Source organism: Schistocerca piceifrons, chromosome 3 (assembly GCF_021461385.2).
Source record: "Schistocerca piceifrons isolate TAMUIC-IGC-003096 chromosome 3, iqSchPice1.1, whole genome shotgun sequence".
NCBI classification, from domain to species: Eukaryota; Metazoa; Arthropoda; class Insecta; order Orthoptera; family Acrididae; genus Schistocerca; species Schistocerca piceifrons.
In genome coordinates this window covers 144,073,728-144,095,808 of record NC_060140.1, presented here as the reverse complement: position 1 = coordinate 144,095,808, position 22,081 = coordinate 144,073,728, and the positions used below count along the sequence as shown (strand labels likewise).

The window sequence follows — 22,081 nt, the reverse complement described above, 5'->3', positions numbered from 1 at the left end:
AATAAGCTGACTAAAACCCAAATTGATAGCAGCAAGATTTTTGAGTTAATGTAAGTGCATACACAAAAATAGGCTAATTGGAAATGAAGATGGCGTATTTGTCGAAGTCAACAAGAAGCTCAAAACCACACACAGAAACAGAAGCTGCATGCGAGACCATATGGGCGAGGCTCAGTATCATGAGTGGCCAGAAACTTCTTATTGGATTTTTCTGTAGACTGAAAGACCAACCTTCCGAAGTAACTGAGAAGTTGAGAGAAAACCTCACCTTGCTAGTATATGTTCCCCAGTAATACTGTCGCCGATTTGTTTGAGACATAGGAGTATCTCACGAAAAAGCTGAATACCTAATTTGGCAGACATGAAGATAGATACCAACTATCCTATGAAAGCCCACAAACAAGGTTTCAAGAAGCAGTATTAAGAGACGAATCTATGAATATAATACACCCACCTACCTATAGTGCCCATGTGGACCCTGGGAAGAAAATTAGATTGATTACACAAGTGTAGAATGGAAAGAAATTTGTAACATCTGGTACAATGGGAAGTACCTCCACATTCACTTCCAGTGGTTTGCAGAGTGTAGGCGTAGATGTGGAGGCTTAATTTTGGAACCTTCGGCATCTAACAGTTTCCCCTCCAATGTTTTCAAGTTGGTTTTCTCGATGTACGCACTTTCTTAGCACACAGCCTTCCTTTTCTATGAAAGGAAGGTGTGGATTTTGATGGAGATGTACTGCTTTCATTTCATGGCAGCTACTGGACATTTGTTTATTCACCTGGCATTATCTTCGGCTTTCAGAAAGAGTGATAGCCAAAGAAAGTGATGTCAATCAGTGGGAAGGACCATGGTTCCCTGGACTCATGTAGATGATCCCCATTTTCTGCAAGTTGCTTTGTCTCTACAGCTGATTTACATCTACTTACAGAGGCCCCTATTATTCACTGTAGGACTAATCTTCAATGATATCAATATTCAATAGCATTTAAATACACACTTCCTGCCCTAGTATGATCAACAGTAGATCTATATGACTAATCATCAGTGTCACGCACCACTTATAAACTCCGCCCACCCCATTGGTCTCTTCACAATCTTAAGAATGTTAGGGTATCTGTGGTTGTAGGACACTAACCATCAGCTTTGAGCCATGATGTAGTTGCACTGTGCTGCAATGTGTTTTGTGACTTCATCAAGCTGCAGAGAGAGAGAGAGAGAGAGAGAGAGAGAGAGAGAGAGAGAGAGAGAGAGACTGGAAATGAAATGCAATTGTAGAGACGCAGTGTATGAAATGGTGGCATGCTCGAGCAGTTTAATTATGTGATGGCGATGGATTTGTGAGAAGTGGTACTGTGTCATTTGGAGTGCTACAGTCATCATGATGTGGAGTGTATGAAATTGTGCCATGGCACAACTGAATATGTTGTCTAAAATGTTGTCATATGAAATAGAATATACTATAAAATTTAAACTGTACTCTTAGGTGCCTGCATAACCACTGAGTAAGGGGATCAATATTTTTAATTAAATCATTGGAGAAGGTAGGTGGATCAATGTTTATTAACATATCAAATGTGCAACTATTATTAATAAAACATTGATTCACCTTCCCTCTTCTATGGTATAATTAAAAACATTGATCCACCTACCGTCTCCTATAATTTCATTAAAAAAAACTGATCAACTTTCACCATTTATTGAAAACTATTTTCTCACTGGTACTGCTTTCCTGTCCTATCCATCAGTCATGATGTTCACTTCCCATCATTAACCACTCAAACAGTTACCAACTGTAACATGCAACACAAAAAGCCAATGACAGCTCAATTACACTTTTATTTTAAGGTTGAGCTATATAGGTGAACTGGAGATTGGGATATCAGCTTTTGTAGTAGTTGTGGTAGGAGGGGGGTGGGGGGCTGGTGTTATTGGTATCTGGTTTAGGGTTGAACTACACAGGTAAACTGGAGACTGGGATAACAGCTTTTGTAGTTGCGGGGTGAGGGGAGGGAGAGGGGATACTGGTATAGGGTTGAGCTATACAGGTTAATTGGAGATTGGGATATCATGATCTTGCAGTGTATTCTGTATGGTTTTGTCAGGTTTTATTTTTGGGCAATTTCAAGTGCTGCTTTTTATTTTTCAGTCTTGGATATTGAACCATGGTGGTGTTTTCATTACTGAATCTTTAGTTTCTCCCTGCCCAAAAGCCTTTTTTCCTGCAGTTGTCCTGCTAATGTCATTGGGTTTATCCAGTGTACTGGTTTGTGTAGTATTAATTTCTTCTGGTGTTACGATTGATGTTTTGGTCGCCATGTCAGATACACACAAAATAGGGGTTTATAGCACGGTGGTGACGTCACTGGTCATAGCAGATGGGTGGTATCCAAGTTTCCAGTAATTCTGAATATTAAACACTTATTACCAGTTCATTTATGCAGTGACTTATGCTCAGTTACCAGTTTCCATCCCTACAGATATGGTAATTATTTGAAAATATTTTAAAAAATTAGGTTCTTAATTTAATAGGAAGATAATTTTGCAATTACTTAAATTCTCAGCATACAATCATGGACCAATTGGCATCCACTCTCACGTAAAGAAAAATATGTGCAAATAACTTGCATGTAAAACTTAAATTAGTCAATAAAACCATTAATAGTGAATGTATAAACAACATTGTTAAAAATGAGTAGTGCACCAGAAGGTGGCCAGGAAGATATAAAGGAGGTACAAAATAGAAATCATTTGTAGGTGCTTAGTTAGAACTAGATTTACATACCCAGCAATTAAGACAGGATCTGGAAGGTGAGAAAAATGTTTATAATGGATTTAACACTGAACGTTGTCACAATGGACTGACACCAACTCCTCTGCTAAATCAGTGGCTTTCCTCTTGTCAATGAAGTCTCTTTTTGCCACAAGAACCGAATACTGCTATACTTTGATATGGAATTCAGGTGTCAGGTGCAGTGTCCAATCTAAGTCTGGAATCAACAATCCACCCTAAGCTGTGTGACAGAGGAGGAGACAGAAGCTTCCAATTCCACCCACCTGCTTTGACCCATGACCTCGCCAATATGGTGGAAACGACCATTCTCCACATCTCCAATGTGACGCCTATCACATCATTACATAAACATGAAAACAAACACGAAAATATATTTAAAAACAACAAACATATCTTCCTCAAAAATTGTTCACTTCCCTTCACCTACATAGCTCATCTGTAATTGTCGATAACACAAAATAAAAACCAACAACTCCAAAAACTATAATCAGACCGCAACTATTGATACCACAAAACCAACACTGAACGAACAAAAATTAGAATCGGACACTTCCCTTGACCGATATAGGTCAACTACGACTGACGATACCAAAACATATAGAGCTAAGACGACACATTGGAATCTGACACCTCCTTTGACCTATATAGGTCAATAACAGCTCATAATACTAAACCTCATCTACAACTACAAAAATTGGATCGAATACTTCACTTAAGCTACATAAATCAACCACAGGTGATGACACCAAAACATCAAACACCAACACCTGCGATAAGTAACACTTATCATGAAAAAATTCTGACACTACACACTATGTCAGCTACCCCAATCACACACAGCTCCCCCCCCCCCCAAAAAAAAAAAAAAAAAAAAAAAAAAAAAAAAAAAAAAAAAAAAACCCCTCACAACCCAACCTCAACCTACCAAATCCCCCCCACCCCCACCCCCAAACACTTCACCCTTCCGCCCAAAAACAAAAGCCCGCCATCAAATAAAAAACCACAAAACAAAAGAACTCAATCACTCACTACAACTCAAAAAGAACTGCAACAGAACAGTTTCTCCACAACATAATCACGAAACACCCCCCACCCACTCAACCCACAGTTTTGTAATCTTTGAACTCTAAACTATGATTAACAACTAAATGATCGTAACCCCTCTTCCCCAATCCGCTATATGAAGAAAAAGCTTCTGACACTACCGTACTCCCCTCCTCTATATATTCTTCAATTAACCTCACCTAGTCCCTCTTCATACACCCCCCCCCCCCCTTTTTTTTTTTTTTTTTTTTTTGTGGGGTTTAAGGGCGCTCAACTACTGAGGTCGTTAGCGCCCAGTCACAGTTGTTAGAGCACATGGAATCTAGTAAAACTCAAGGGGAGGGGGGGACACCAGAAAGTCCTGACAAAGATGCAGATAAAATAAGTACAAAAGTTAGATGTCTTCGGACAAGCCAGTCAAAGTTATAAAACGCAGAACACGAGCAGCTGCTCGAGCGTCATCAGCTAAAATATCCGGTAAAGTAGATGGCAGGGACAGGACAACACGATATTGACTGAAGCGGGGACACGACAATAGAACACGGCGCACTGTTAATCCTTGACCACAAGGGCACTGCGGGGCTGGGTCACCGGAGAGCAGGTAGCGGTGGCTAAACCGGCAATGCCCAATCCGCAACCTGGTCAGAAGGACCTCTTCTCGCCGAGATGGTCGGGAGGAGGTTGTCGAAGCAGTTGGGAGCGGTTTTACTGCCCGGAGCTTGTTTCCTTGGAGGGATGACCAAGCATCCCACCACGACGACACAAGCCTCTTACAAACAACCCCATGAACGTCAGATGACAGGACACAATGGGAGGCTGGCCGAGGCAGGAGGACTGCAGCCTTGGCTGCAGCATCTGCAGCCTCATTCCCAGGCACTCCTACATGTCCGGGGACCCACAGAAAGCTGACAGGAGAACCATTATCAGTGAAAGAATGGAGGAACTGCTGGATCCGTTGAACCAACGGATGGACCGGATATGGAGCTCCAAGGCTCTGAAGAGCACTGAGTGAGTCAGAGCAGAGTACATACGATGAATGGCGGTGGCGGCGGGCATACTGAACGGCCTGATGGAGAGAAAAAAGCTCGGCCGTAAAGCTGGAACATTGGTCGAGGAGCCGGTATTTAAAGATGGCGGCCCCGACGACAAAGGCACAGCCGACACCATCGTCAGTTTTGGAGCCATCGGTGTAAATAAAGGTGTGACCGGCAAGTCGAGCACGAAGTTCGACAAACCGTGAGCAATACACTGCAGCCGGAGTACCCTCCTTCGGGAGTGAGCTGAGGTCGAGATAAATATGAACCGGAGCCTGGAGCCAAGGTGGTGTCGGGCTCTCACCCTCTTTGAAGGTGGTAGGGAGGGCAAAATCCAATTGTCGAAGCAGGCGACGGAAGCGGACTCCAGGGGGCAGCAGGGCAGACACATACAACCCGTACTGACGGTCGAGAGAATCGGCAAAGGACTGGTAAGAGGGGTGGTCGGGCATAGACAACAGCCGGCAGGCATACCGACACAGCAGTACGTCGCGCCGGTAGGTCAATGGTAATTCGGCAGCTTCAGCATAAAGACTCTCGACAGGACTAGTGTAGAAGGCTCCGGTCGCAAGACATAACCCCCGATGGTGGATGGAGTTGAGACGGCGTAAGAGGGATGGCCGAGCAGATGAGTAGACGAAGCTCCCATAATCCAGCTTCGATCGGACTATGGACCGATACAAGCGAAGCAGGACAGTGCGATCCGCTCCCCAAGATGAACCACTAAGAACTCTGAGGACATTAAGGGAACGTGTACAACGGGCCGCCAAATAAGAGACATGCGGAGATCAACAAAGTTTCCTGTCCAATGTGAGCCCTAGAAACTTAGTTGTTTCCACGAACGGGAGAACAACGGGACCGAGATTTAAGGATGGCGGAAGAAACGCTTTATATCGCCAAAAGTTGATACAAACCGTCTTCTCTTCAGAGAACCGGAAGCCATTTTCCATGCTCCATGAGTATAGGCTGTCTAGACAACGCTGAAGGCAGCGCTCCAGGAGGCATGTTCTCTGGGCACTGCAGTAGATCGCGAAGTCACCGACAAAGAGAGAGCCTGAGACATTAGGTGGAATGCAACCCATAATTGGATGGCAAAAAGGGCTACACTCAAGACGGAGCCCTGAGGCACTCCATTCTCCTGGAGGAAGACGTCTGACAATATGGAACCCACACGTACCCTAAACTTTCGATCCGTTAAAAAGGAATCAATAAAAAGGGGCAGGCGACCGCGTAGGCCCCACCTGTGCATAGTGCGGAGGATGCCTCCTCTCCAACAGGTATCATAAGCCTTCTCCAAATCGAAGAACACGGCTACCGTTCGGCGCCTTCGCAAAAAGTTGTTCATGATGAATGTCAACAAGGTCACAAGGTGGTCAACAGCGGAGCGGCGGCGACGAAAGCCGCATTGGACATTGGTAAGTAGCCGTCGAGATTCAAGAATCCAGACTAACTGAGCGTTAACCATGCGCTCCATCACCTTACAGACACAGCTTGTAAGAGAAATGGGGCGGTAACTAGAAGGAAGGTGTCTATCCTTCCCGGGTTTGGGTATAGGAACAACGACTGCGTCACGCCAACGCATGGGGACCTGACCTTCGGTCCAGACGCGATTGTAGGTACGAAGAAGGAAGCTTTTGCCCGCCGGAGAAAGGTGTGCCAGCATCTGAACGTGAATGGCATCCGGCCCCGGAGCAGAGGACCGGGACAGTGCAAGCGCACGTTCGAGTTCCCGCATAGTAAAGGGGGCATTATAAGGTTCCAGATTCAGCGAGTGGAAGGAAGGTCGCCGAGCCTCTTCTGCCTCTTTCCTGGGAAGTAAGGCAGGGTGGTAATGGTCGGAGCTTGAAACCGCCGCGAAAAACCGGCCGAAGGCGTTGGAGACAGCCACAGGATCAACGAGGGCTTCATTACCTGAGGTCAGGCCAGGTACCGAGGAGTGGGCCTTAATGCCCGACACCCGCGCAGGCCACCCCAAACGACAGGAGAGGGAGTAAAACTGTTAAAGGAGCTGGTGAAAGAGGCCCAACAAGCTTTTTTGCTGTCTTTGATGACTCTACGGCATTGAGCTCGGAGTCGTTTGTATCCAATACAATTCGCCAATGTAGGATGGCAGCGAAAGGTGCGTAAAGCACGTCGTCGAGCACGGATAGCATCTCTACAAGCCTCATTCCACCAGGAGACGGAGGTAGTACGAGGAATGGAACGTTCAGCAGCATTAATGATAACAGCCGTGAGGTATTCGACCTGACTGTCACAACTGAGAATATCGTGGTCCGGAAAGGTCGCCAGGGAGGAGTAAAGTCCCCAGTCAGCTTTCGGTATGTTCCAGCTCGAAGGACGTGGGGATGGGGTGTGGTGCAGGAGACGAACGACACAGGGGAAGTGGTCGCTCGAATAGGTGTCAGAAAGGACATACCACTCGAACCGACGGGCAAGAGTGGTAGAACAGATCGAGAGGTCCAAGTGGGAGTAGGTATGAGTAGAGTCCGAGAGGAAAGTCGGGGCGCCAGTATTGAGACAGACAAGATTGAGATGGTTGAAGACATCCGCCAAGAGTGAGCCTCTTTGACAGGATGCAGGAGAGCCCCAAAGGGGATGATGGGCATTGAAGTCGCCAAACAATAAAAACCGCGGAGGAAGCTGAACAATCAGGTGCATCATGTCAGCCCGACTAACTGCGGATGACGATGGAGTGTAGATGGTACAAACTGAAAAAGTAAAAGCAGAAAGAGTAATACCGACAGCTATTGCTTGTAGTGGTGTGGTCAATGGGATGGGATGGTAATAGACATCGTCCCGAACGAGCAACATGACCCCCACCATGAGCTGGGATACCGTCCACAGGGGTGAGGTCATACCGCTCCGAGGTATAGTGGGTAAAGGCAATACGGTCAGTCGGGCGCAACTTGGTTTCCTGGAGACCAAGGACGAGCGGACATGCAGGCGGAGGAGCAGTTGTAATTCCTCCCGATTAGATCGAATAACCCTTATGTTCCAATGTAACAAGGCCATCGCTAGTCAAAAAAGAGGGGGAACGAGACGGGGGAAGAGATGGTCACCTCGACGGCCGCGGAGTGCCAGGTTTCGAGGGAACAATGCTACAACCGGCGGGAGGCGGATCCCGTTCCATCGAGTTGTCGCCAGCTGCAGCCACTGTCCCGGGTTGTGTAGGAGGGGCACCATCATTTGCCGACAAGAGGCCAGCTGAGTGCCTGGCAGCAGAGTGTCCCGGCAAAACTGAGGACAGCCGGGAGCAGCGGCTCACGGATGGAGCGTCAGACGAAACGCGCCGGGGTGGAGAGGGGGATAGAGATTTCTTCTTGGAGGCCTTCTTGGAAGTCCGAGGAGGCACGGGGATGGAGGGCTGGACCCGAAGAAGGTCCTCATGCGCGGGGACTGTTTTGGAACGCCGGACCTCGGAAGCTGGGGTCCGGAACGTTTCCCCGATGGACGCCCGAGAAGAGGATCGCCTCTCAGGCAGCAGGGGGGGGGGGGGGGGGGGGGGGAGGGGAGGAGGAGGAAGGGTGGCCCCTGGGGCAGAGGGGGCGGGGGCTGCGGGGGAGGAGGATTTGGAAGGGAGGGATTTGGGAGGCAGAGGCATAGACCCCGGATGGGGGGAGGAGGTGGAGGGGGGACACAATAGGGGTGAGGATACCGTGGAAGGAGTGGACACGACTGAGGCAAATGAAATGGTCAACGTCACAGGATGGAGGCGGTCATACTTCTTCCTGGCCTCAGAATAATAGAGACGATCCAAAGTTTTGAGTTCTTGAATCTTCTTCTCCTTCTGATACGCGGGGCAGTCTAAGGATCTAGGCGAGTGGATGCCAGGACAATTAACGCACTGAGGTGGTGGGGTGCATGTATGTTCCTCACGAAGAGGACGTCCACAATCGCCACAAAGGGGCTCAGCCTCACACCGTGACGACATGTGCCCAAAGCGCAAACACCGAAAACAGCACATAGGAGGCGGGACGTAAGGTCGCATGTCCCACCGGTAGCACATCACCTTTACCTTCTCCGGGAGAACGTCCCCCTCGAAGGCGAGGATAAAGGCCCCAGTGTCAATGCGACGGTCTTTGGGGCCACGCTGGACTCGCCAGACGAAATGCACGCCTCGGCGCTCCAGGTTGGCCCTGAGCTCCTCATCAGATTGCAGCAGGAGGTCCCAATGAAAAATAACCCCCTGCGTCCTATTCAGTGCCAGATGCAGGACAATGGACACTGGGATGTCTCCTTGGTCGCACGCCTGGAGCACCGCCGACTCTGTGGCGGAGGTGGTCTTTATAAGAACGGACCCCGAATGCAACTTACAGAGAGCCTCGATTTCCCCGAAGATGTCCTCGATGTGCTGAACAAAGAACATGGGCTTGGAGGTGGCGAACATCCCCCCATCGGTTCGAGAACAGACAAAATAGCGGGGGAAGTACTTCGCCCCAAGCCGTTGGGCCTGTGCCTCCTCCCAGGGAGTGGCCAAGGGGGAAAGGGCAGGAGAACCAGAACCAGAGACAGTACCTTTCCTTTTGAAAGACTCGGCCGCAGAGCGACCTGATATGTGTTGACGTTTCATCTGCGAAACGTCCGCCCCGATACCACCCACTCCGACCAGGGGCTCTCCCCACGGGCGCCACCCATCCTCAGTAAGGGCCACCTGGCAGGATGATCGTTGCCAGGAGTCCTGATGCCCCAAGGAGACGGGCATCTACTCCTTGGCCGACATGGGGAGGGTGCAGCTCAGGTATCGGCAGTACGATCCCTGTGTTGTCAGGGGGCTACAACCTAGAGGGTACATGACGACCCCACCACAACGGGCTGGCTACCGTGCTGGATTTCGGGTGCCATGGAAAGTCCATCATGATCGTAGGTGCAGATGGGGACGCACTATGGGCGTAACTTGTACAACCGATCAGGCGTTTAGGCCCAATTTGAGGAATAGTGGGTATGGTGACAACGCCGTTACAATGCTGAGTGCAAAGGTCTTAGTGCACTGAGGACCAGTGGTACACCACGTAAGGCGTCCTTCCCCAAAAGGCTCATACTTCTGTAGAATTTTGAAAAATGGAGGTCAAACCCCAAGGGGGACCATCACATGGAAGGCCGAAACAGTTGAAACTCCTTTCAGTCGCCTCTTACGACAGGCAGGAATACCTCAGGCCTATTCTTACCCCGGACCCGCAGGGGGGGCATACACCCCTTGAAAACCCTGAAAACACATTCCGCATAACCCGCCCCCCTCCCCCAAAATAACAGCCCCCCCCCCCCCCACACCGATAAACAAACCGGCGACCTACCCCTCCCATATTTTCTCTTCCCAAACTGTGATTCATCTATCTCAACCACCATCCCTGGCCCACTCAACTTACCCCTACACTTCATATATTGTGAACACACTTCCCTACAAAAAAGAAAACCAATCTAAAACCATCCTCTCACTCACACCAGTCTTACGCATGCAAAAACTGATGGAAGATATATATAAAAAAAATAATAAGTCATCAAAACAACCGAGACTTCTCGAACGTCTAATGGAGTGTCAAAGGTTATCCCTTCGGCACCGCCACATGTAATAGTCCCTGGTCCAAGACGCCGGAGCTCTCACCAACCACATATTCTCTCTACAGACACTGCCCTTTACATTTCAGCCAGCAGTCCAAACATCAGCAAAAATTTTATGAGGGACATCATGTATTCCCCATCTCAGCACGCAACCTCGAACTGTTAAATTTCACTGTCATATCCATACCTAACAAAAGAAGCCACAAAATAAATTAAACGCATTAGTGCACAACAAACAGCAAAGCAATAACACCAATCAACACTGCAATCACATAAAAAAATTAATTGATAAATCACTGAAACCAAATTCAGTTCTTCAATCAGAGGCAATCCAAATTACTTCACAGTGCAACCAACAATGATCAAATGAACCCAATACACCACATAACACTCGGACCATACATACGCTCACCACCAGACACCACCAACTGCAACAAGGTGACATCTACAAACACAACCAACTCATAAACTTAACTCCACACCGTCATGACGTCACACCCCACGGGCCAAAGCACACTGGTGGGATCGTACACCTCAGTTGACCACTGTCAACCCCCCCCCCCACCCACTCGTTTCACACGCGAAAAACGATTGTTGGCAAGGCACTGTACAAGTTCAAATCTCTCCAATCTTACCTCTGTGGCTGGTTTCTGAAAAGTTACAGTTGTTTAATTTGACAAACAGAGTCAGCCACTTTGCCCAAGAACTACACAAAAATATTAAAATATGCTGCCTGTTTGTTGTCCTGCTATAGTATAGAGTTGTCCATCAATCTAGATATAGGTTTTCTACAGTTTCCTTACATCACTTAAGGTAACACACAGAAGATTACTTTGAAAACAGAGTCAATTTTTCACCCTAACTTGGTATAAGTTTGTGCTCCATTGCCACCATCCTTATTGTCAACAGATCAGTAAGAACAGATAATCTTTTCTAATTTGTGAAAATTGATAGGCCTATGCCTATTAAATAAGCATGCAGATGTAATAAAAATTACTGGTTATCACAAGCAGTAAATAACATACGATCAAAATCACGATAAGGAAGCAAATGTGGACTGAATGCAATCTGTAAATGGTGACGTTAGATACAGGCTTATAACTGAAATCGAAATTAAACATGCCAAACAGATCACTAATGAATTACAATGACGCAAATTTCTCATTAGCATCAAGAGAAATAAGCAGTCTGAAACATAAAATAGTTTTATGGCTGAATGTTAAGTCTATGAACGGCATATCTGTGCTGAAACACAAAGCGATACAGATAAGAGTAGTATCATCTACTACATTAACGCACTTGGAGGTAGTTCCAAACAAAAAAAATGTCCCACATTCCTTAGCAGCATGATGAAAAAAATTACTTCTGCGACAGATAATTTATGCAAATTGTTCAACTGAAACTGAGGATTTTTCTAGACACGTTTTTGTTCGTACTATACTCTGTCAAGGAAATATCAAGGCTCAACCTAAGCAGGCTCAAAAAGTAAACTGAACGGGTACACTGCATAAAACTAGTATCATGATACATCTGCTTTACAACTGCAGTGCATGCCACAAGAAATTCGTGTTGATACAGCTATACACCGTCTGGGGCTCGTGCTTTCATCCGTGCATTGGTTGGAAAAAAAAAAAAAAAATTTTTTTGGAAGATTCACTGACCAGTTTTGGTCTCCACTGCGAAATACTGCTGATGCCAAACATAATCGTTCTCTTGTTGACCATCGGTCCATGGACAGTTTCTTAACATTTCCTCCTGAAACAAAAACAAAAATGTTTTCTATCAAGTGCAAGTGCCGGGATATAATATAAAGTTCATATTTACATGCACAAAAACTTAAGATGTATTTACTCTCCACTGCAGACGTCATAATGAACAATGTTACCCTCGACGTAAAGATCTACACGACAGACAAGTGATACACAAGAAACTAATCATTCGTCGCATCACTTTCCCACCACCATCTCCCAACAAATTCGTTTACCAAACACCAGCACAGAGCATAATACATATACAACCAACTGCGCCTTCACAGATATTATTTAGTTTCGGAACGATTGTCAAGTGTTCCACAGTTCAATGCGTAGATACTGGGAAACAAATGCAGCATGCATGCAAACATTCGAAATGTTGAACTGGATTTTCCAGGGGTGTGAAATAAAACGTTATAGCTTTTAAAATAATCATTCTTAGTTAGATGCAATTGATGAAACTGGATTTCTTTCACATTCCTTTCCCATCCTCGATATTTTTCCATTTCATACAGCACACGGGGGTGGCACTCCTTGTTCGACGGATTGGCGAAGAAATCCGATGACAACTGAATACTGAAGTGCGTAATACCTAGTCACTTAATACAAGCCAATGAAAACATAGCGCGGCTATCAACATTCATACAAAAGAAATGATGCAACGTTCTTGAGTGATTACATAGAGAATCTGCATGCTTAATAATTTTTTTGCTGTGACAGGAACTATGTTTTGACCTAAACGAAGAGCGAACAACTTAACGCGTTTCTGCATTCATCTGTCTGTCAATATCTGTTATCTTGCCCACGGAAGGACATCAGAGTATATGATCTCTGGGGTAATAATCAGCTCTCAGCTGATGTTTCACCCGGTACTTTGGGGTATAACAATTTTTGCGTTCTTGTGGTGTTGTTGAATGTTTCGAACTGGAAATGACGCAAACGAAAGTGTTGCTTGTCGCTTGTGGGGCATACAATCCTCCCACACATATGCACCTCCGAATGTTTGGTAAGATTGTATCTGTCGAATAATTATTTCTTCTTGTTTAATATGCAGAAGATTTGCAGTAATGAAACTACTGTTTCAGAAATTGCTCGGGACCACCTACAACGTCTGGGCTATAAAGTCATAGGTGGAGTAGTTTCACCCGTCCATGACGCATACGAGAAAAAGGATTTACTGTCTTCAACTCATCGTTGTGCAATGTTACAACTTGCTTTGAAGAATTCGGACTGGATTAAATTGTCGACATGGGAGTGTCAACAAGATACATGGTCCCGAACGCGATTTGTTCTGCAGCACCATCAGGTAAATACGTTTGCACTGTAACGTGACAAACCTTTCGATGATAATGATAGTGCTGTGGCATTGAGACGGATTCACTAGTCGTGCAACATATGCTTATCATATCATGGAGTGCAGGTAAACTATAATCAGAGTCAAGCTCGGTTCATGCAGTAGTAAATGAGCAATCAACAATAAAATAAAAATGTTTGCTAACCAATTGCAATCAATTCGTAAAATCGTCGTAAGGCACTTGCTAACCATGCATTTGTAACCAACTAAATCTTAATGAACAAAGGATTGTCACTTCATACTGGGCTGCAGACAGTGTAAAGCCATTGCAGTTGTGTACTGCTGACAACTTGATCTGCCTAATTAAATCCTTGCTTGTCATAGTGATGTCACTATCCACTTGCAAGGTAACTGAAACTATGTCTACATCTGTTTGTGTGGACATAAGCTTCCACCGTCTAATTGACTGTCGGCAATGATTGGCGCAAAGTCTCGACCAAGACTGAGTGTTGTGGAGATTACATGATTGCCACCAGCGGCTCAGCATCAAGAAAATTACACAAGTCTTATTCCGTTCTGGCTATATTGATGGTGTTACTTCTGGGTGCAGTTGCAGCAGTGGAGCTGGACTCTGATCGGCCTCAATTGCATCAGTTCTTGGGCAGGTAATAAATATAGTGAAATGTGTTCCACCTCCTTTGAGATACTTCTGGGACTAGCACCAACTTCCGGCTCCTTCCTTTGGAGGCGTCAGCCAGGCTGGAGCCCATAGTGGTACTGTGCATCAGTAAAACTAGAGGCAGGTCTTGAGGTCTGAACAGGTTGATGGGAGCTGGGAATGGTTGTCTAATTGCACTTGTTACACTTGGGATTGCAGCTGAAGCTGATCATGATGCTGAACCATGTGCTCTTGCCTGGGCACAAAATCACAGCTGACACTACCTGAGGTCAGTAACCACACACCTACATTCTGCTCAGGTGAATGGCCAAATGAACATTTTCAGATGTAAGATAGGTGTGTACAATATAGTGTGATTGAGTCTGTGGTCTAGGGGTAGCGTCTTTGATTCATAATCAAAACATCTTCGGTCCCGGGTTGGATCCCCGCCACTGCCTAAATTTTGATAAATAATCAGCATTGGCGGCCGAAGACTTCCGGCATAAAAAGTCAGCCTCATTCTGCCAACGGCCTTGTCAAAGAGGGCGGAGGAGCGGATAGAGGTTCAGGGCACTCTCTTGTCCTAGGGGTGGGAAATTGCCCGTAAAGGCGGAAGAATCAGCAATGATCAACGACATGAGGATGCAAAAGGCAATGGAAACCACTGCATCAAAGACTCGTAACGTGTATCCACAGGACATGTGGCCTGTATTTGAAGAAGTGTCATGATGATCTCTCCATTGGCAAAAGATTCCGGAATAGTCCCCCATTCGGATCTCCAGGAGGGGACTGCCAAGGGGGAGGTTACCATGAGAAAAAGATTGAATAATCAACGAAAGGATAACGTTCTATGAGTTGGGGTGTGGAATGTCAGAAGCTTGAACGTGGTAGGGAAACTAGAAAATCTGAAAAGGGAAATGCAAAGGCTCAATCTAGATATAGTAGGGGTCAGTGAAGTGAAGTGGAAGGAAGACAAGGATTTCTGGTCAGATGAGTATCGGGTAATATCAACAGCAGCAGAAAATGGTATAACAGGTGTAGGATTCATTATGAATAGGAAGGTAGGGTAGAGGGTGTGTTACTGTGAACAGTTGAGTGACCGGGTTGTTCTAATCAGAATCGACAGCAGACCAACACCGACAATGATAGTTCAGGTATACATGCCGACGTCGCAAGCTGAAGATGAACAGATAGAGAAAGTGTATGAGGATATTGAAAGGGTAATGCAGTATGTAAAGGGGGACGAAAATCTAATAGTCATGGGCGACTGGAATGCAGTTGTAGGGGAAGGAGTAGAAGAAAAGGTTACAGGAGAATATGGGCTTGGGACAAGGAATGAAAGAGGAGAAAGACTAATTGAGTTCTGTAACAAGTTTCAGCTAGTAATAGTGAATACCCTGTTCAAGAATCACAACAGGAGGGGGTATACTTGGAAAAGGCCGGGAGATACGGGAAGATTTCAATTAGATTACATCATGGTCAGACAGAGATTCCGAAATCAGATACTGGACTGTAAGGCATACCCAGGAGCAGATATAGACTCAGATCACAATATAGTAGTGATGAAGAGTAGGCTGAAGTTCAAGACATTAGTCAGGAAGAATCAATACACAAAGAAGTGGGATACGGAGGTACTAAGGAATGACGAGATGCGTTTGAAGTTCTCTAACGCTATAGATACAGCAATAAGGAATAGCACAGTAGGCGGTACAGTTGAAGAGGAATGGACATCTCTAAAAAGGGCTATCACAGAAGTTGGGAAGGAATACTTAGGTACAAAGAAGGTAGCTGCGAAGAAACCATGGGTAACAGAAGAAATACTTCAGTTGATTGATGAAAGGAGGAAGTACAAACATGTTCCGGGAAAATCAGGAATACAGAAATACAAGTCGCTGAGGAATGAAATAAATAGGAAGTGCAGGGAAGCTAAGACGAAATGGCTGCAGGAAAAATGTGAAGACATCGAAAAAGATATGATTGTTGGAAGGACAGACTCAGCATACAGGAAAGTCAAAACAACCATTGGTGACATTAAAAGCAACGGTGCTAACATTAAGAGGGCAACGGGAATTCCGCTGTTAAATGCAGAGGAGAGAGCAGATAGGCGGAAAGAATACATTGAAAGCTTCTATGAGGGTGAAGATTTGTCTGATGTGATAGAAGAAGAAACAGGAGTCGATTTAGAAGAGATAGGGGATCCAGTAGTAGAATCAGAATTTAAAAGAGCTTTGGAGGACTTACGGTCAAATAAGGCAGAAGGGAAAGATAACATTCCATCGGAATTTCTAAAATCATTGGGGGAAGTGGCAACAAAACGACTATTCACGTTGGTGTGTAGAATATATGAGTCTGGCGACATACCATCTGACTTTCGGAAAAGCATCATCCACACAAGACGGCAAGAGCTGACAAGTGCGAGAATTATCGCACAATCAGCTTAACAGCTCATGCATCGAAACTGCTTACAAGAATAATATACAGAAGAATGGAAAAGAAAATTGAGAATGCGCTAGGTGACGATCAGTTTGGCTTCAGGAAAAGTAAAGGGACGAGAGAGGCAATTCTGACGTTACAGCTAATAATGGAAGCAAGGCTAAAGAAAACTCAAGACACCTTCATAGGATTTGTCGATCTGGAAAAAGCGTTCGACGATATAAAATGGTGCAAGCTGTTCGAGATTCTGAAAAAAGTAGGGGTAAGCTATAGGGAGAGACGGGTCATATACAATATGTACAACAACCAAGAGGCAATAATAAGAGCGGACGATCAAGAACGAAGTGCTCGTATTAAGAAGGGTGTAAGACAAGGCTGTAGCCTTTCGCCCCTACTCTTCAATCTGTACATCGAGGAAGCAATGATGGAAATAAAAGAAAGGTTCAGGAGTGGAATTAAAATACAAGGTGAAAGGCTATCAATGACACGATTCGCTGATGACATTGCTATCCTGAGTGGAAGTGAAGAAGAATTAAATGATCTGCTGAACGGAATGGACAGTCTAATGAGTACACAGTATGGTTTGAGAGTAAATCGGAGAAAGACGAAGGTAATGAGAACAGCGAGAAACTTAACATCAGGATTGATGGTCACGAAGTCAATTAAGTTAAGGAATTCTGCTACCTAGGCAGTAAAATAACCAATGACGAACGGAGCAAGGAGGACATCAAAAGCAGACTCGCTATGGCAAAAAAGGCATTTCTGGCCAATAGAAGTCTACTAATATCAAATACCGGCCTTAATTTGAGGAAGAAGTTTCTGAGGATGTACGTCTGGAGTACAGCATTGTATGGTAGTGAAACATGGACTGTGGGAAAACCGGAACAGAAGAGAATCGAAGCATTTGAGATGTGGTGCTATAGACGAATGTTGAAAATTAGGTGGACTGATAAGGTAAGGAATGAGGAGGTTCTATGCAGATTCGGAGTGGAAAGGAATATGTGGAAAACACTGATAAGGAGAAGGGACAGGATGATAGGACATCTGCTAAGACATGAGGGAATGACTTCCATGGTACTAGAGGGAGCTGTAGAGGGCAAAAACTGTAGAGGAAGACAGAGATTGGAATACGTCAAGCAAATAATTGAGGACGTAGGTTGCAAGTGCTACTCTGAGATGAAGAGGTTAGCACAGGAAAGGAATTCGTGGCGGGCCGCATCAAACCAGTCAGTAGAGTGATGAGCAAAAAAAAAAAAAAAAAGGAGTCTGTGGGCATGGAAGCTACTATATCAGGTGCAGTAGTTCCAGGAGGGAGTTGCCTTACACCCATGGAATGAATTGTCAGTCTACAGTCATTGGGTGGAGTGAGAAAACTTTTCAAGGTCTTGACAGTTGTATACCATGCAACACTTCTGTCTTGAAAGTTCTGACCAACTACTGTTCTGATTTTGAAATTTATTGGAAAAGAGTGTGGGCCAGAGGTTGGATGCTGTTGTTTTTTCAGAAGTTCCTAAAGTGTCTGAAGGTCCATTGATGGCCATGGACAGGTACTTTAATAAAGTACACTCCCTATGTCACAAATATTGTTGGTAATTCCCAGATTGTTGCAGGCATAGTTGATTGCATCTGGGCTAATAATGAAAATTAGTGTGTGGTCACCACTAGTAGCCACATCGCTCCTACAAATGGTCCAGTAAAATCAATATACAATGTTGCCAAAGGGGCTCAGAGTTAAGACAGAGTGAGAAATGCTGCTCTGGGGCTCCTTAGTGTTTAGTATATACACTGCAAACCTAGATCATCTATTAAATGCTGGAATCAATACTTCATCACTATGTGTGATGCTGTGACATCCTTTGGGGCAATATGAGCAGTAATCGGAAGATGCATGGGTAGAAAAGAGGAGGAATTACTACCTGGCATTCTCAATCTTCTGTTTTGAGAACTGTTACTATCACCTGTGTTAAGCCTGTGGCCAAAGATAAATGTTCATAAACTTGGATCAGTCTCCCTGGGTAAAGACTTTTGTGACCCATTCTGGATTACAAACAGTGCCTTTCAAAGGAGCTTTTCTTAATGCAATGCTTAGGCTACTTCATAGGCAATAATCAAGCAGGGCCAGTTTAAGATATCACAGTCCCAGTACCGCTGATGAACTGCAGGACTCCTATACCACTATACAAAATGTGTTTTTGAAATGTGTTATTTTGTTTCTCACATATAACATATGTGATGTTCAGTAAAATTTCATGTCTCTTAATTAATAACTACCAGACACTGTACACTTTGATTTTTTAATCTTATCAGATGAACATAGTAAGCAATAGTCAAGGAAAAACAAACTACTACTCACAACTTAACTTTCATTAGTTATATTCACATAGCAAGGAGAATCCACTGCTTTACATCAAGAAATATATGAATGTCACTCCATGTTTCCTATCCTTCCTAATAGGAAAATTGTTAAACCACATATGTCACTATACAGTGACATGTCAAGACTGTCAAATTATGGAGGCAGATGCTGCCTCAAAAAGCTCCTTAGTGCTTGGTGTCTGTTTTGTTGGCTAGTCTCAATCTTTTTTCAGGTGGTTACTCACACTACTCTAGGCATTAATGGTCTGGATAAGTGTTTCCCCACTGAAGTTAAGCTTAGAACAAACAGAAAGAATTGTGAAAAGAAGTTTACATTAGAATACTAGCACACGGATTAATTTCAACACTCGTATATCCGCCAGCAGATTTAATCATTAGTGGATCTATGGAGGTAAACATATGCAGAACAACATTTATACAAAAAGTGAGGAAATTTATTATAAATTATTACGATTCACTTTAAAAAGTAAAATGAGTTGCATTGTAAATTTAAAAAGTTCAGACCTCTAGGTAGAATGTACATTACCAACACACCCGCTAGCTCTGTCCCACACCGTAAATAGTTGTGATGGAGCAGATAAGGAAGTCTTATCTACATTGTACTTAGTGGCAGAAGTCGAAAACCTGAGACTAAGACATTCTGGGGCAGAGAAGGAGCACGCTTTTGTATCTGAATTTGTTTAACACTAAACCATACATGAAAACTATACAGAAATTTTTTGAAACCTTTGCGGTGGCCCAGTGTAATGTTAAGATCTCTCTATACAGCTTAAGTGTTTTCGTGTACTTACTTGTTGAAGAATGCTGGTTCTGCTTTCTTGCAGCGCTGATGTCTTCTGCTAGCACTGGACGCTTCTCCGAAGATTTCACTTCTAGGAAGGGGAAATTTTCACTCTCTTGCTCTCTCTCTTTTTATTTAAAAAATACGCTACTCTTGGAATATCATTCAATGCAACAGAACATATTTATTTCCACTTTGTACAAAAAAACAACTAAACTTTATGACGTAAGCCCACACATTACCAGGCACCCAGACTTGGTTAATTACACATTTTTGAACACAATTAATACATAAGCTTTTATCGTGGCTGACTATCCATGTCCAGTTCACGTACCCTCAACAGCAGTTCAATGTCTAATAAACAGTCACTATTTCGAGGCTCTCCATTTGTTTTTTAACACTACAATGCTACATTACTCTTTGCGGCCGGCCACGGAGCTTCCGGGGCGTATTTGCTTATTCTTGGCAGGTCGCGCTGAACACTTGCCAGTGCCAACGAATTATCTCCCTCCCAGTTTCGCTTGCACAAACAATAAATGGGTGCAGTATCCCATGCTCAACCTTACGCCCTGCTTTAAAATAACGCGTGTTCAAAACGGCTGGGACACAAATGTCTCCAGACTTTCGTAAAATTCTGGGGGCACTACACCTTGTAGAGAAGCACACTGTAAAGGCATACTCAGAAGTTTAAAAAAGATAAAACAGCATGTAAAAAAATAGCATTATGTGAAATCAGGGATGGAATGTAACAATATTGTGTGAGAGTTGCATTTGTATGCGTGCGTATTTGTATATGTATCTGTGTGTGTGTCTGTTTATTTTCAATGAAGGCCTTGTTGACTGGAAGCTCACTTTCCGACAGTCTTTTTGTTGTGCGTATCTGTGACTCAGCATCTCTGCTTTATGGTGAGTAGCAACTATCCTTTTCATAGTATATTATAGCATTATGTGATATGGTTTATCACTAACCTTAATTTGAATAAATACATGTCAAGGGAATATTTAGATTGACTATTTTGCGGACTGTTCCATGTCGTTTGAGACAAGGATGTATCAGCAGTCATTTATGAGGTTAGCTGTATGTGTTAACAATGTAAAGGATACAGTCTGTGCAGTGATGTTTGGATGCAAGCCCGTAATGATGCACTACAGACCAGATTGGAAAAAAATTTAAAGAAAACTTCTTGCGCCATTTTGTAATAAGCGAAATATAGCACATTGTAATGAATTCATTCTATAAATGTTTGAAAACAGCTTTTAAATATCAGTGGTATAATATTTCACTGAAAAACTTGGCAGTGAGGCTGTGGCCCTGACAGCAGAGGGCCCATAGTCTGTGCTACATGGATAAATCTCCCTTTCCCATCTTCCCTCTCCCCTCGCATTGCTTAGATCAAATAGGCAAATAAGCTGCTTGAGTTTAGTAATTATGTGGAATATATTGCCATAAGGATATGCATGGAACTTCTTGATTCTGAAAAATAGGTAATACTTCGTTCTCAATCTAGGAGTAGTTTGGAAATACAGAAACGTCAGATTCCACCCGTCTGCTTTGACCCATGACGTCACAAATGTGGCGTAAACAGCCATACACTACGACTCCAATATGGCGTCTATGACGTCATTACGTAAACATGACCACAAACACGAAAATACATTAAAAAACCAACACACACACAAATTTAGACACACACCACCATACCAAACCACACAAAATGACGAAAAAAAAAAACACAAAACTCCCCAAATTCCACTAAACACAATATCCTCTGGAATCGGACACTTCACTTGACCTATATAGCTCAACAGCAGCTCTCGATCCCACAAATTGGAATTGAACACATCCCTTGACCTGTATAGCTCAACATCAGCACCTGATCCCACAAATAACACTTCCCTTGACCTACATAGCTCAACAGCAGCTCCTGATCCCACAAATTGGAATCAAACACTTCCCTTGACCTGTAAGGTCAACAGAAACTACCGATACCAAATCATAAAACCCAAAACTACAACCATGTCCACAATCATCACTACCTCAAAAAACACAACAAACCAACAAAATTGGAATTGAACACTTCCCTTGACCTGTTATTCTTAAGACATCTCCACATACAGCCGTCCCTGGTCTGAGACGCCGGAACTTTAGTAAGCCTCATTTCTTCACGGCGTACTGAACACTTCACGACATCATCCAAAAATCCGAATAGTTGAAGAAATTTTATTAGAGACAACGCACTGCCCCCCATCATCACCGATAGCCGAAAACTGTTGACCTTGTCAGTCATATCCATACCTGCCAAAGACATAAAAAAAGCAATTTACACACAATGAACAGAAAATAAGTACAATAACATCA

The 22,081-nt window shown here is 44.2% G+C and overlaps 2 protein-coding genes across 8 annotated transcripts in view; one reads left to right on the top strand and one right to left on the bottom strand.

Moving 5' to 3' along the window:
* LOC124788064 (bromodomain-containing protein 8) overlaps positions 1-12,448 on the bottom strand; it is a 264,061-nt gene extending 251,613 nt beyond the window's left edge. For all 5 annotated transcript variants that reach the window (XM_047255155.1, XM_047255154.1, XM_047255157.1 and 2 more), the window contains exons 1-2: positions 12,281-12,448; positions 12,091-12,184 (exon numbers count right to left, since the gene is read on the bottom strand). In XM_047255155.1, coding sequence (XP_047111111.1) covers positions 12,091-12,184; positions 12,281-12,299 — 113 coding nt within the window. In that variant the 5' untranslated portion in view covers positions 12,300-12,448. The remainder of the gene's footprint in view (positions 1-12,090; positions 12,185-12,280) is intronic.
* A 318-nt stretch (positions 12,449-12,766) lies between these two features.
* LOC124787837 (nicotinamide/nicotinic acid mononucleotide adenylyltransferase 1) overlaps positions 12,767-22,081 on the top strand; it is a 111,362-nt gene continuing 102,047 nt past the window's right edge. For 2 of the 3 annotated variants that reach the window (XM_047254780.1, XM_047254779.1), the window contains exons 1-2: positions 12,774-13,186; positions 13,266-13,486. In XM_047254780.1, coding sequence (XP_047110736.1) covers positions 13,111-13,186; positions 13,266-13,486 — 297 coding nt within the window. In that variant the 5' untranslated portion in view covers positions 12,774-13,110. Of the gene's footprint in view, positions 13,187-13,265; positions 13,487-22,081 lie in introns of all 3 variants that reach the window. The other variant, XM_047254778.1, reaches the window with a different exon arrangement.